Source organism: Oncorhynchus masou, chromosome 33 (genome assembly GCF_036934945.1).
Source record: "Oncorhynchus masou masou isolate Uvic2021 chromosome 33, UVic_Omas_1.1, whole genome shotgun sequence".
NCBI lineage: Eukaryota > Metazoa > Chordata > Actinopteri > Salmoniformes > Salmonidae > Oncorhynchus > Oncorhynchus masou.
Window position 1 is genome coordinate 41304400 of NC_088244.1, and position 13805 is coordinate 41318204.

Below are 13805 nucleotides of genomic sequence, written 5' to 3' on the forward strand. Positions count from 1 at the left end.
AACAGGCTGATCAATTAGACCACTCCATTGGGTTCTATTCACTAGGCACCAAATGGGACTGAAGAACTGAAGGAAAAAAATGTTAAGGTCCAATGCAGCTGCTTTTCTCTCAATATCAAATCATTTCTGGGTAATAATTAAGTTCCTTACTGTGATTGTTTTTCAATTCAAATGGTCAAAAAGAAACAAAAATAGCTTTTTAGCAGAGAGCATTTTCTCAAGCAAGAATTCTTCGAACAGTTTTTTAATGAAATGTTTTATGTTGACGCAGAAAGTAAGCAACCTTCTGGCTCAATAGTGTGACTGTGTGAGAGCGAAGTCTTTCATCTCGCTCATTTCAATATCCTAGCCTATTCATTGATGATACTGTAGGCCCTGCTTTACTGAAGTCGCAAGACATTGCTAGCCAAGAAATGGTGAAATACAGCATTCCATCGCGTGATACAGCTTTTGATTGCCGATGGATCGGCCTAGTGCACGGTTCTGACTGTCTGCCAGGTGGCCGACCTGCCTATACTGAAAGATGCAAGTGTTTGTGTTCTAGGAAGTACAGCAACTAATCAGTCTCCTCCGTTCCAAAAGCACTGAATCTTTGGAGTTTTGACACTCACAAATGGGAGTTGACACCGGGAGTCGACGTGCAAGGAGTCGAGGAATCGAGGGATAGGTAAGAAAAAATTGTGGACATGTAATGGCTGACTGAACGAAGTTATGTGGAGCACCTCAAGATAAAACGTAATATTCAACATTGACAAGTTAGACTAAAATATTAGCACTGCACAATCTGGTGGGTGATAACCTTCAATCTGGATAATAACATAAAACAAATCTTAAGACATTTAACGGCAAATATTACGAAAACAAGCAACACCCAAACATGACGGAGAGTAAGAAAGGGGAACCGATTCCAAAACGAAAACGTGACTCTTCTACAGACACAGACGATTTAATATTTTCACCACCGGGAATGGTAAAGGTCAAAACCATTCTGTTAAAATCAATAAATGACAAACTGGGTATACTTGAATTAGTTAGTAAGGATATAAAAGTGTTGAAGGCAAGCCCCGAGATGAGTGATGAAAAAGCTGCAACATTGGAGAAGGAAACAAACAAGTTAAAAGTAACAGTCAATAAGATTGAAACCGAAGTGAATGAAATTCAAAAGGAGAACACCGTTCTGAGAGAAGCCTTACTGGACATACAAACTAGATCCATGAGAGCGAAACTGGTACTTACAGGTATCCAGGAGAAAGAAGGGGAAGTTCCTGAATCTGTAGTTAGAGAGTTCCTACTTTCAGCGCTTAAGATTCCACGCGAAGCTATCGACAAAATCCAACCTGAACATGTACACCGCTTCGGACATAGAGGCCAAAGGTATGAACGCCCAATCGTTGCCAAATTTGCTTCCTTGCTTCCTATAAAGTAAAATAATGGTTAAAAGCCTGGGTAAAAGACTTGCTGGGACCAAAATTGGCATGAATGATCAGTTTCCGAAGGAAATTGCAGAACTCCGTAAAGTTCTGTATCCAATTTTCAAAGAAAATATATTAAAAGGGAAACAAGTAACTCACTTCGTTGATAAACTATATATTCATAACCAGTTGTTCAGAGACACAAAGACTACTCCATGGTTATTTTAAAAATTACAAAGTTCTCACAGATGAGGAAAATAATGAAACACAATTCTAGCCCGGTTATGGATTGTAACAATACAATTTAAAAAATAAATTACTTTTGTATATATCTTCACATATAACTAATTGGAACACACAAGCACTAATTCAACATGGTGAAGATAACAACTATGTAAACAGAAGGCACAGTATGTGTGGATGGTGTGGTGTATGTTTATTTTTGTATTTATTTGTTATGTTTGGGAAAGTTGAGTAAGTGAGAAATGATATGGTTGCATATCCCAGAACCAATGTGTTGCTGTGAGCCGGTGTATGAAAGGGCTTTCAATGTTGTTCAGATGATGGATATACTTTTAGAATGAATTATACGTCTTATTTATTTATTGTCCTATCATGGGGAACTACATTTTTAAAATAAATTATGTCTAATTATTTATTTATGATCCTAATTTAATGGTACAGTCCACAACCCTATACCCTAGACACCCACCTGAATAACCCACATACTAAGGAGAAGTCCCTAACTGTTTTATGGGCCTGCTGTAAGCGGTCTGTATGCAGTCAAAATGCGGTCAGAGACCAAGAGCAGCACTACCCCCTCAAGATTCTGAGCATGCTTGGCAGGGTTGGTCCTGCAAAGCCAAAGCCCCCTAAAGGGAGAGCATACTATACAAGGAAATTCTGAAAGCTGCTAATGAGAATCTTGACGACCTTGTACCTAGCCGGTGGGGATTCCGGCTATGTGCCCCCACCCAGGCAGTAGCACTGCTGGCAACACTAGCTGCACTAACCCATGGGGAGGTGTCACACTCGGACATTCAGAGAGGGGGTATATTATTGTGACCCTGGTGGCACAAAATCAAAAGTCTGACTGCATGGAGATGCTTGGGAATATGGTCAATACGGGTGACCGTATTGTGGGTGTTTCAGGGAAAAGGTGTACATTTGACCTCCATCATCTAGGATGTGACAATGGTTAATAATCTCTCAATTTCTGCCCATTTTTTGCATGGTCTTTCTCATGCAGCTGCAACAGTAAGTGCATTTGTAAATCAGGACCTTTCTTGAGTTGGGCTCCAGGATGGTGCAACTGTTGAAAATGTGAGTTTATGGTTGTGTGGGGGGAAAGGGTTGAGTGTGTGTGGGTGTATGTGTGTATCCCACAACTGTTGCGAAGGAGTAAGATATGTTGATGATCCACAGCTATATATAATACAAATCGAGGTGAGGGCGATGGAAATGCATTTGGCAGTTGATCTACTTCAATTCGGTAAATGGCACTGTGTGCTCTTTTCAAAGGATAGATCCCAGTCTGTTCAGGGCTGTGGGATGCGGGGGGTCGGAGGTGGTCTGCCGGGCATTGGGATGACGGCCCAGCTCGGGATGAGGAGGGCTTTTAGCGTGTGGAATGGTGGGGACCAATTGAAGGTTTACTTAGTAAATATCATGGTACAGCTACATAGACACTCATTCATCATGTTACTTTTTAATTGTATGTTTACAAATATATATTTTGATAAATAGAATTGAAAGTTGTGTCTCATTATGGTAAGAGGTGAAATAAGTATAGCCAGTTACAATTGTAATGGCCTAGCAATAAGAAAAGAAGATCAGTATTTACCTGGCTAAAAGAGAAGGACTATATAAATATATATATATATATATATTGTTTACAGGAAACCCGTTCAACAATTTTAGATGAAGTTTTGTGGAAAAAGAACTGGGGGTTGCGAAATATATTTCTCCGATGGGCAAAGAAATTCAAAAGGGGTGATGGTTTTAATTAACAGTAATTTTGATCAAAATTTGCAAATTGTCCAAACAGATTATTAAGGTGATGAGACGAAAAAGTTCAGTTGCCCCTTTAAGGGACATATCGTTACCGTGGTAACTTGGGAACTCGCTTGTCTGTGATGAAAAAAATCACCTAGCATGTGAAGAAAATTATATAACTGGCCAAGAAACACGAGAACAAAGTCACATTTTAGTAGCTTTCCTTGTCATTTCGACCAACTTCTCCATGTGGCCTTTGGATAAAAAAAACTGTTGTCAAATGCTCTGTGTAACCCCCCGCCAACGTGGCTGGTGAAATAGACATTCTTACCAATGACAAAATCTACCTGTATTTGGCAGGTGGTGGGTGTTAATTTCCAACCCTGCTCGTAGTGTAGAAACATATATAAAACACATGGAAATCATGTTTTTGACTGCACTGGGCCTTTAAGTAAAGTGATATCTCAATCCCAAGGGAAGTGGTCTCGGACCCATACACATTGGTGGCTGCATTTCACCGTGTACCATGGTAGAAAGAAAAACTTTTGACAACGATTTATTTTTTGTCAATTTATAAGAGAATCTATTAAGAGAAAGTGTATGATGCTTGTGACTTTAAAAGCTTTTGCCAGTACAGTACACTAACTCTCACTAAAAATTATTATCTCACCAAGCGGAATTAACAAGCACTGCTCAGCCATTCTGTGAAGAAAGGGGTGCAGTAGAGGGACTCATGCAATATGCATGTCTGTTTGAGCACCCTACTTCTCCATCTCCCCCTTCTCCCTTTTTATTTCTGTGCAATTAACTGAACAAGGTCCTCGCCAACCTCAACCTCAACATTTCCTGAAACAATGTGTGACTGAATTTTGTGAGGGCCCAACCTGTCACAAAGAAAGAAAGAAAGAAAGAAAGAATGAAGAGAATGAGAACAAGAAAAATGTTTCTCAGAGTTATAATGGCGACAAGGAGAGAAAAGTGTCTACCACAGTGACAATCCTGATGTTTTAACACACCCGGAGCAAACAATGGACATGGAACACACACACACACACACACACACACACACACACACACACACACACACACACACACACACACACACACACACGCACACACGCACACACACACAAAGAGAGCAGCCTGTGGCCATGGCAACATGTGCTCTGTTGTCGTTAGATAAGGGGAAACAGGGCCTCTTCCTGGTTCTGACTGCTTGATCCCAACTACACAGACAGAGCTGCTGCAGCAGTGCTAGTTAACTGCCACCACTAGTGCCTCACATCCACCTTTTGTATTCTCCCTCTCTACCACATAATTCATCTGCAGTTGCAAATATTTCTTTATCTATAAATAGTACCCAGATCTTTATTACTGATATGATCATCTCTACAGCTAGCAGTACACACGAGCTAGACGGGCGAGTGTAAAACTCTGTGGCATTACACCTGAATGAATCCAACTACAAATGATTATGGAATACCCCCTGTTTGCCAGTCCCATTAGCTTACCTTAGGGCCTAACTTCTACCATTAAGCAAGGTAGGCCTAATGCTACTAAACACGTAAAGACAACAAGATTCAACACTATAACAATAAATATAGCGAGTCAGGGAGAATATGTTCCATTGGAATTGTTATTTGGTCCAGGAATCAATGTAGTCCTAATTCATAGTAGAGTGCTATTATTATAATATATATATATTCTAATATGAAGAGCAAAAGAAGGATGGATTCAACTTTTGACAATCTATGGGGGCCTGTTTTCACTGCAAATATGTATGGGTGGTAAAAAAAGAAAATGGCAGCCAGCTGAGATTATTTCCATCCCTCCACTTTCTGTTGCAGTCAAACCACTAGAACACAGCAGAGTTTGAACAACAGAGAGATTGAAAGAGAGATTGAAGAGAAAGGCACTGTGGAATGGGATTAGGTGGGGTGGTGCTTAATAAGGTCTTGTTGTCACTGCGAGAGCGTACAATAGAATAAAAATCTTGACGTCGATGCACAATCTCCCAATCAAGCAATGCTCACAGGTCAATAGTTGAAAGAAAGATTGAATCAGTTTTTATCATGGTCGTCATGCACCCCAAAAATCAGATGCGGCACAAAGTACGTGACGATGACTGGGGGGTTGGTCCGAAGTGGGTCTAGGCCCTCCATCCAGAGAATTCAGCATTTTTCAAACATCAGAAACAGCTTTTTACTGCAATCTAGAGTCATAATCATTATTGTTAATTTGGTGTAAAAAAAATGTATATTTTTCTCCATATCTAAGCATACTTCTTGAGCTGTCCTCCTGACTTGTGGTTCTTTAAAAAAAATATAATATATATGCTTCTCTGCATCACTGCTAAAAATCTGGGTAAATTGAAAGGAATGTGATTCTTATTCGGACATTTAATTATTGCTTGCTTTTCTAAAGTCTACCAAACTTGCCAGCAGGCATGCCAGCTTAGATAGACAAGCTACCTACTATAATTTGATTGATAGCCTGAAATGGCTTCTTGGTACATGTAGCTAGTTATAAGGATGGAAGATTGGGAACCGACAGTGCAGAAAGTATTCAGACTTTTTACTCAGTACTTTCTTGAAGCAACTTTGGCAGCAATTACAGCCTCAAGTTTTCTTGGGTATGGCGCTAAAAGCTTGGCACACCTGTATTTGGGGAGTTTCTCCCATTCTTCTCTGCAGATCCTCTCAGATCCTCTGTCAGGTTTCAAGACTGGGCTCTGGCTGGGCCACTCAAAGATATTCAGAGACTTGTCCCAAAGCCACTCCTGTGTTGTCTTGGGTGTGTGCTTATGGTCGTTGTCCTGTTGTAAGGTGAACCTTCACCCCAGTCTGAGCTCCTGAGAGCTCTGGAGTAGGTTTTCATCAAGGATCTCTCTGTACTTTGCTCCGTTCATCTTACCCTCAATCCTGACTAGTCTCCCAGTAAAACATACCCACAGCATGATGCTGCCACCACCATGATTCACAGTAGGGATGGTGCCAGGTTTCCTCCAGATGTTTGGCTTGGCTTGGCTTTCAGGCCAAAGAGTTGAATCTTGGTTTCATCAGACCAGAGAATCTTGTTTCTCATGTTTGTTTCTTGTTTCTTAAACAATGTATACGAAATTCTTCAGTCTGGTTTCAGACCCCATCATAGCACCGAGACTGCACTTGTGAAGGTGGTAAATTACCTTTTAATGGCATCAGACCGAGGCTCTGCTTCTGTCCTCGTGCTCCTAGACCTTAAGTGCTGCTTTTGATACCATCGATCACCACACTCTTTTGGAGAGATTGGAAACCCAAATTGGTCTACACGGACAAGTTCTGGCCTGGTTTAGATTTTATCTGTCAGAAAGATATCAGTTTGTCTCTGTGAATGGTTTGTCCTCTGACAAATCAACTGTAAATTTCGGTGTTCCTCAAGGTTCCGTTTTAGGACCACTATTGTTTTCACTATATATTTTACCTCTTGGGGATGTCATTCGAAAACATAATGTTAACTTTCACTGCTATGCGGATGACACACAGCTGTACATTTCAATGAAACATGTTGAAGCCCCAAAATTGCCCTCGCTAGAAGCATGTGTTTCAGACATAAGGAAGTGGATGGCTGCAAACGTTCTACTTTTAAACTCGGACAAAACAGAGATGCTTGTTCTAGGTCCCAAGAAACAAAGAGATAATAAATCAAATAAATACACTGTGAAGGACCTCGGCGTTACTCTGGACCCTGATCTCTCTTTTGAAGAACATATCAAGACCATTTCAAGGACAGCTTTTTTCCATCTACGTAACATTGCAAAAATCAGAAACTTTCTGTCCAAAAATGATGCAGAAAAATGTATCCATGCTTTTGTCACTTCTAGGTTAGACTACTGCAATGCTCTACTTTCCGGCTACCCGGATAAAGCACTAAATAAACCTCAGTTAGTGTTAAATACGTCTGCTAGAATCCTGACTAGAACCACAAAATTTGATCATATTACTCCAGTGCTAGTTTCCCTACAATGGCTTCCTGTCAAGGCAAGGGCTGATTTCAGAAGAAGAACTCTGGAGCTCTGTCAGAGTGACCATCGGGTTCTTGGTCACCTCCCTGACCAAGGCCCTTCTCCCCCGATTGCTCAGTTTGGCCAGGCAGCCAGCTCTAGGAAGAGTCTTGGTGGTTCCAAACTTCTTCCATTTAAGAATGATGGAGGCTACTGTGTTCTTGGGAACCTACAATGCTGCAGAAATGTTTTGGTGCCCTTCCCCAGATCTGTGCCTTGACACAATCCTGTCCCGTAGCTCTATAGACAATTCCTTCGACCTCATGGCTTGGTTTTTGCTCTGACACGCACTGTCAACTGTGGGACCTTATATAGACAGGCGAACGCCTTTCAAAATCATGTCCAATCAATTGAATTTACCACAGGTGGACTCCAGTCAAGTTGTAGAAACATCTCAAGGATGCTCAATGGAAACAGGTTGCACCTGAGCTCAATTTCGAGTCTCGTAGCAAAGGGGCTGAATACTTATGTAAATAAGGTATTTCTGTTTTTTATAACATTTATAAATGCATGTTTTGCTTTGTCATTATGGGGAATCATGAGTAGATTGATGAGTAAATCCATTTTAGAATAAGGCTGTAATGTAATTGTTTTGTGAAAAAGTTAAGGGGTCTGAATACTTTCCGAATGCACTGTATCTGTGCAACCATGTATTTATTTTTAACAGGACTAATCGGAGAGGGCACGTGCCCCTGTTCCCCCTATAGGCATGACGCCTTTTTAGACATTCACCCATTGTACCACAATTTGATATGGCCACTATGACCAATCTCAACCTTAACTTTCAACTCACTTGCAATGTAAAAATAATAATTTCACAATACTTACAGATAGAGTTTGGAGTTAACTCAACATAGCCTTTATTTTAGAACCAATGCCAAGACGATAGTAGAGCAACATACAGTATGCTCAAACACAGTACTAGAAAATATTGAAGCATATATAGGAATCTAATTTAAAACTACTGCCATAGTATAACAAAAGTGTCATTGACCTGGTCTTTTGTATAACATGGTCTAGTCAACCCACAATAGGGGATAGGAAGTGTAAAACAGCTTCATAATAAATACTGTTTACACGCAGTGAGTCTTGGCCTACATGTTTATGTTTGCAAGTATCTTACGTGTGTGAGGGTGCAATAATCTGTGTGTGTGCCTCTTCATGAACTTGAGTATCTGTTGGTTTGACAGTGTGACGAGGATGTGTGTGTACATCAGAGAAAGTGTGTGAGCATGTGAGTAAAAGAGCCCACATGTGTGTGTGCATGGGTACATGTATATAAAACTTGCTCACCTCCCTTGAAAATGTGTACCACCCACATCGTCTTCCCCCATCCTCTCACTGTGGCCTCTGACAGCCCACCTATTAACCTGTGTCTGAGGAAACACTTCCTTAGAAATGAACAGCATCATATCAAATTAATGAGCCAACTACAATTAGCCAGTCACTTTAGAGGGGATATTAGGTGAAACTGTAAGCTCATATGATTTGGTTAAAAAGCTAAGATTTCAAGGGGGCTTCTTTTTTTAGAAACAGGTCTTGCCTCTCCCTAAATAGCAGGAAATAGCAGATTGTACAGTCAAATTTCCTGCCAGTTCTTGACATTTGTAACACCACTTATCGGATTACAACAGCCACTACCCTTAAACCTTTGGATGCCGTCTACCATAAAGCCCTTCGCTTTATCACAGGTGACAGTTTAAATACACATCACTGCATCCTGTATCAAAAGGTTAGTCCTGTTGGTAACTTCATTACTCCCTCTTTGTTTACAAAGTTCTTCTGCACAAGCTTCCAACATACCTCACTTCGTTGTTGAAGTATGAAGACATGAGTCACAAAACACTTTCGCAGGGTTGTTTAACTCTTTAGATTCCTCAGGACTTCCCTGAATTGGGTAGATGCGCTTTAAGTTTTCATGTGCCTCACTGCTGGAACAATCTGTACAACTCGCTGAAATTGGATGTTCTGGTGCCGTTTAGGCAGTTTAGGCTATTGACTGAAGACCTGCTAGCTGAGATATGTTGATGTTTTCCTTGATATCATTTTTTATTTTATTTTTATTTTTGTGTATTTTAACTGTTGCTTGTATTCTAAAAATGTTTAAAGTGTAAAATGCAGTGCTCCCTTGTAAAAGTGACTGTGGTCTCAATGGGACTTCAATATATTGTAATGTAGGCTAACCTGTGCACTGGCAGAAACCTGAACATGAGCATACATAGGATAACAAGTGGAGAGGTAGACAAGAACTGAACACAGGCACCGAGACAAGCACACATACTTGCGCACGCACAGACACACACACACACAAACAAACAAAAGTTACACTACATGACCAAAAGTATGTGGACACTTGCACATCGAAAAGCTCATTCCAAAATCATGGAAGTTAATATGGAGTTGGTTCCCTCTTTGCTGTTATAACAACCTCCACTCTTCTGAAAAGTCTTTCCACCAGATGTTGGAACATTTCTGCGGGGACATGCTTCCATTTCAGCCACAAGAGCATGAGTGAGGTCGGGCACTGATTTTGGACGATATAAGGCCTGGCTCGCAGTCGGCGTTCCAATTCATCCCAAAGGTGTTCTATGGAGTTGAGGTCAGGGCTCTGATCAGGCCAATCAAGTTATTCCACAATGATTTCTACAAACCATTTCTGTATGGACCTCGCTTTGTGCACAGGGGCATTGTCATGCTGAAACAGGAAAGGGCCTTCCCCAAACTTTTGCCACAAAGTTGGAAGCACAGAATCGTCTAGAATGTCATTGTATACTGTGGCATTAAGGTTTCTCTCCACTAGTACTAAGGGGCCTATCCTCAACCATGAAAAACAGCCCCAGGCCATTTTTCCTCCTCCACCAAGCTTTACAGTTGGAACTATGCATTGGAGAAGGTAGTGTTCTCCAGGCATCCTCCAAACTCAGATTCATCTGTAAGATAGTGAAGCGTGATTCATCACTCCAGAGAACGCATTTCCACTGCTTCAGAGCCCAAGGGCAGTGAGCTTTACACTCCAGCCGATGCTTGGCATTGTGCTTTGTGATCTTAGAGTGTTCGGCCATGGAAACCCATATCATACCCAGATGAACAATTCTTGTGCTGACGTTGCTTCCAGAGGCAGTTTGGAACTCGGTGGTGAGTGTTGAAACCGAGGACAGATGATTTTTACGCACTACGCTCTTCAGCACACAGCAGTCCCGTTCTGTGAGCTTGTGTGGCCTACCACTTCGCGGTTGAGCCGCTGTTGGTCCTAGACATTTCCACTTCACAATAACAGCACTTACAGTTGACCGGGGCAGCTCTAGCAGTGCAGAAATGTGACAAACTGACTTGTTGGAAAGGTGGCATCCTATGATGGTGCCACGTTGAAAGTCACAGAGCTCTTCAGTAAGGCCCTTCTACTGCCAATGTCTGTCTATGGAGAATGCATGGCTGTGTGCTCGATTTTATACACCTGTCAGCAATGGGTGTGGCTGAAATAGCCGAATCCACTAATTTGAAGGGGTGTCCACATACCTTTGTATATATAGTTTATGTCTACCTCACCCATCCACCCACAAACTACACCAAAGAGTATACTGTACTGTAGACACACACAAAGCCACACACACATTAAAATGTAATGGCAAAGTGTAGCCGTGGAGCGGGGAGGGGAAGGAGTTTGTGTATGTGTGTGCGTGAGTGTGTGTGCGCGTGCGTCTGCAAGTGTGTGTGTGGGTGTGTATGTGGGGTTTCTCTGGCGGGGGAGAGGATGCAGAGCAGAACCCACTTTTAACTGAATCTGGTAAACAGCGATGGGGAGATAAAGGGCAGAGTGAATGTCACATTACCCCAGCCCTTTGCCTCTGCTCACCGCAACATCAGATAACGGCAGTGGAAGAAAAAAAAAGTCAGGTTTCCTCTAGCATATAATTGGTTATCTTAATGCAATCTACTGCTCTCTTGCCTCCCTGCACCATATGAATGTTTGAAAGAGAAAAGGAAAATAAAAAAATGTTTTAAAAAAGTGCGGCTGAAGTTTTGACTGTTCTGGCAGTGACAAAAATAAATCATTACAAGCAAAGGAGACGTATCCGTCTATTTACATCTCTGGCTGTTTTTTCCCCCCTGCGTGGTTCCGTGTCAAAAGGTAGACTGTTGTGTTGCTGCCTTGTGTGACTTATTGAAGACTGCAGTGTTGTTGATGTGTATTATGTGGGATTGGACATTTGGAGCGACAGACTACCATGGAGGAAACACAAGGGATGGTTTCATTAACTACTAGACTATAGTCGCGCCTATTTAGAGACTCGTCGATGTGTGTGTGTGTGTGTACATTCCCTTCGTACAAGTGCCTCTGGGTTTTCTTGTTGGCATGTCGGAGGACCACTAATGCGCTAATTCTAGACTCTAGAGAGTGTTAATTCGTGGATCACAACCTTCAAGGGGCTCAGCACCGATCCATGGGGAACACCCTCTGGGGCTTTAGTATAGAGGAAGGTTAGGGGGGCCTTAGCCATATCTCACCCCAGCAGTGGGCAGTCTTTTCCCAGCTGGGTTGGAGCCTGGGGGTGGGGTACCGTGGAGGAGCCGAATTCCTCGTTCACCCACACCGTACCGGGCCTGTGGTGAGAGAGACAGGGGGGAGAGAGAAAGAAAGAGTGAGAGAGACAGGAGAGAGAGAAGAGCAGGAGGGGAGAGAAAAAAAGAGGGAGGCCCTTTAGGAGTTACAAGAAGTGCATTTTCAAAAGGAACATATCAATCCGCGTAATACCCTCCCCTCTCCACCCTTCCCTCCACATGCGTGCAGGGGGAGGGGTAATGACATGGGTCTCAAACAGTGGTTCCATACAGTGCAATGCTGCACGAGGAAGAATGGAGCTTAATGAGCTGACATTACCGGCCACTCCCCATGCCCCTCAACCCCCAAGAGAGAGTGGGGCTGAACACTGGCACAGAGCCAAGGCTCTGGAGACTAGTGGAGAACCATAGAGCTCTCAAGCCTCATAGTAGTGGCTGGCTGGCCTAAACTAGAGCAATCTATACGTTACTGTAGGCTGCTGAGGGGAGAACGGCTCATAATAATGGCCGGAATGGAGCAAATGGAATGTCATCAAACACCTGGAAACCATGTGTTTTATGTATTTGATACAATTCCACCTATTCCGCTCCAGTCATTACCACAAGCCCATTCTCCCCAATTAAGGTTTCATCAACCTCCTGTGCTATTTGGGCTAGGATGTATAATAACAGGAAAGAGAGGTCACTGTGAATTGTAACCATTGAGGATTCATAATCAAATGTATACACACACACAAACACATACATGAGAACACACACTACACACTCACAGATGCACACAAAGTATTCAGACCCCTTGACTTTTTCCACATTTGTTTCATTACAGCCTTATTCTAAAATGGATTAAATAACAAAAAATCCTCAGTAATCTACACACAATACCCCATAATGACAAAGCAAAAACATTTTTGCAAATGCATTAAAAAGGAAAAACAGAAATACCTTATTTACATAAGTATTCAGATCCTTTATTATGAGACTCGAAACTGACCTCAGGTGCATCCTGTTTCCATTGGTCATTCTTGATATGTTTCTACAACCTGATTAGAGTCCATCTGTGATAAATTCAATAGATTAGACATGCTTTGGAAAGGCACACACCTGTTTATATAAGGTCCCGCTATATATGAACCCAATGGTAACTCTGACTAAGCTTCAGAGTTCCTCTATGGAGATGGGAGAACCTTCCAGAAGGACAACCATCTCTGTAGCACTCCATTGATCAGGCATTTATGGTGGAGTGGCCAGACGGAGGACACTCCTCAGCAAAAGGCACGACAGCCGCTTGGAGTTTGCCAAAATGCACCTAAAGACTCTCAGACCATGAGAAACAAGATTCTCTGGTCTGATGAAACAAAGATTAAACTCTTCGGACTGAATGCCAAGCGTCATGTCTGGAGGAAACCTGGTACCATCCCTACAGTGAAGCATGGTGGTGGTAGCATCATGCTGTGGGGGTGTTTGTCAGTGGCAAGGACTGGGGGACTAGTCAGGTTTGAGGGAAAGATGAACAGAGCAAAGTATCCTTTGAGATCCTTGATGAAAACCTGCTCCAGAGCACTCAGGACCTCAGACTGTCGTGAAGGTTCACCTTCCAACATTACAACAACCTTAAGCACACAGCCAAGACAAAGCAGGAGTGGCATCGGGACATCATCATCATCATTATGGGGTATGTGTAGATGTGTGTGTAGATTGATGAGGGGGGAAAACGATTTAATCAATTTTAGAATAAGGCTGTAACCTAACAAAATGTCAAGGGATCTGAATACTTTCCGAAGGCTCTGTACAAGCACCAC

The 13805-nt window shown here is 42.2% G+C and overlaps 1 protein-coding gene across 2 annotated transcripts in view; it reads right to left on the reverse strand.

Moving 5' to 3' along the window:
• The window catches only part of LOC135528565 (TOX high mobility group box family member 2-like), a 128066-nt gene that overhangs the window by 67127 nt on the left and 47134 nt on the right, over positions 1–13805 (reverse strand). The window contains exon 2 of one of the 2 annotated variants that reach the window (XM_064957736.1): positions 11953–12048. The exons of the other annotated variant lie outside the window; for it this stretch is intronic. Within the exon in view, the coding sequence (XP_064813808.1) occupies positions 11953–12048 (96 nt within the window). The remainder of the gene's footprint in view (positions 1–11952; positions 12049–13805) is intronic. 2 annotated transcript variants of the gene reach the window in all.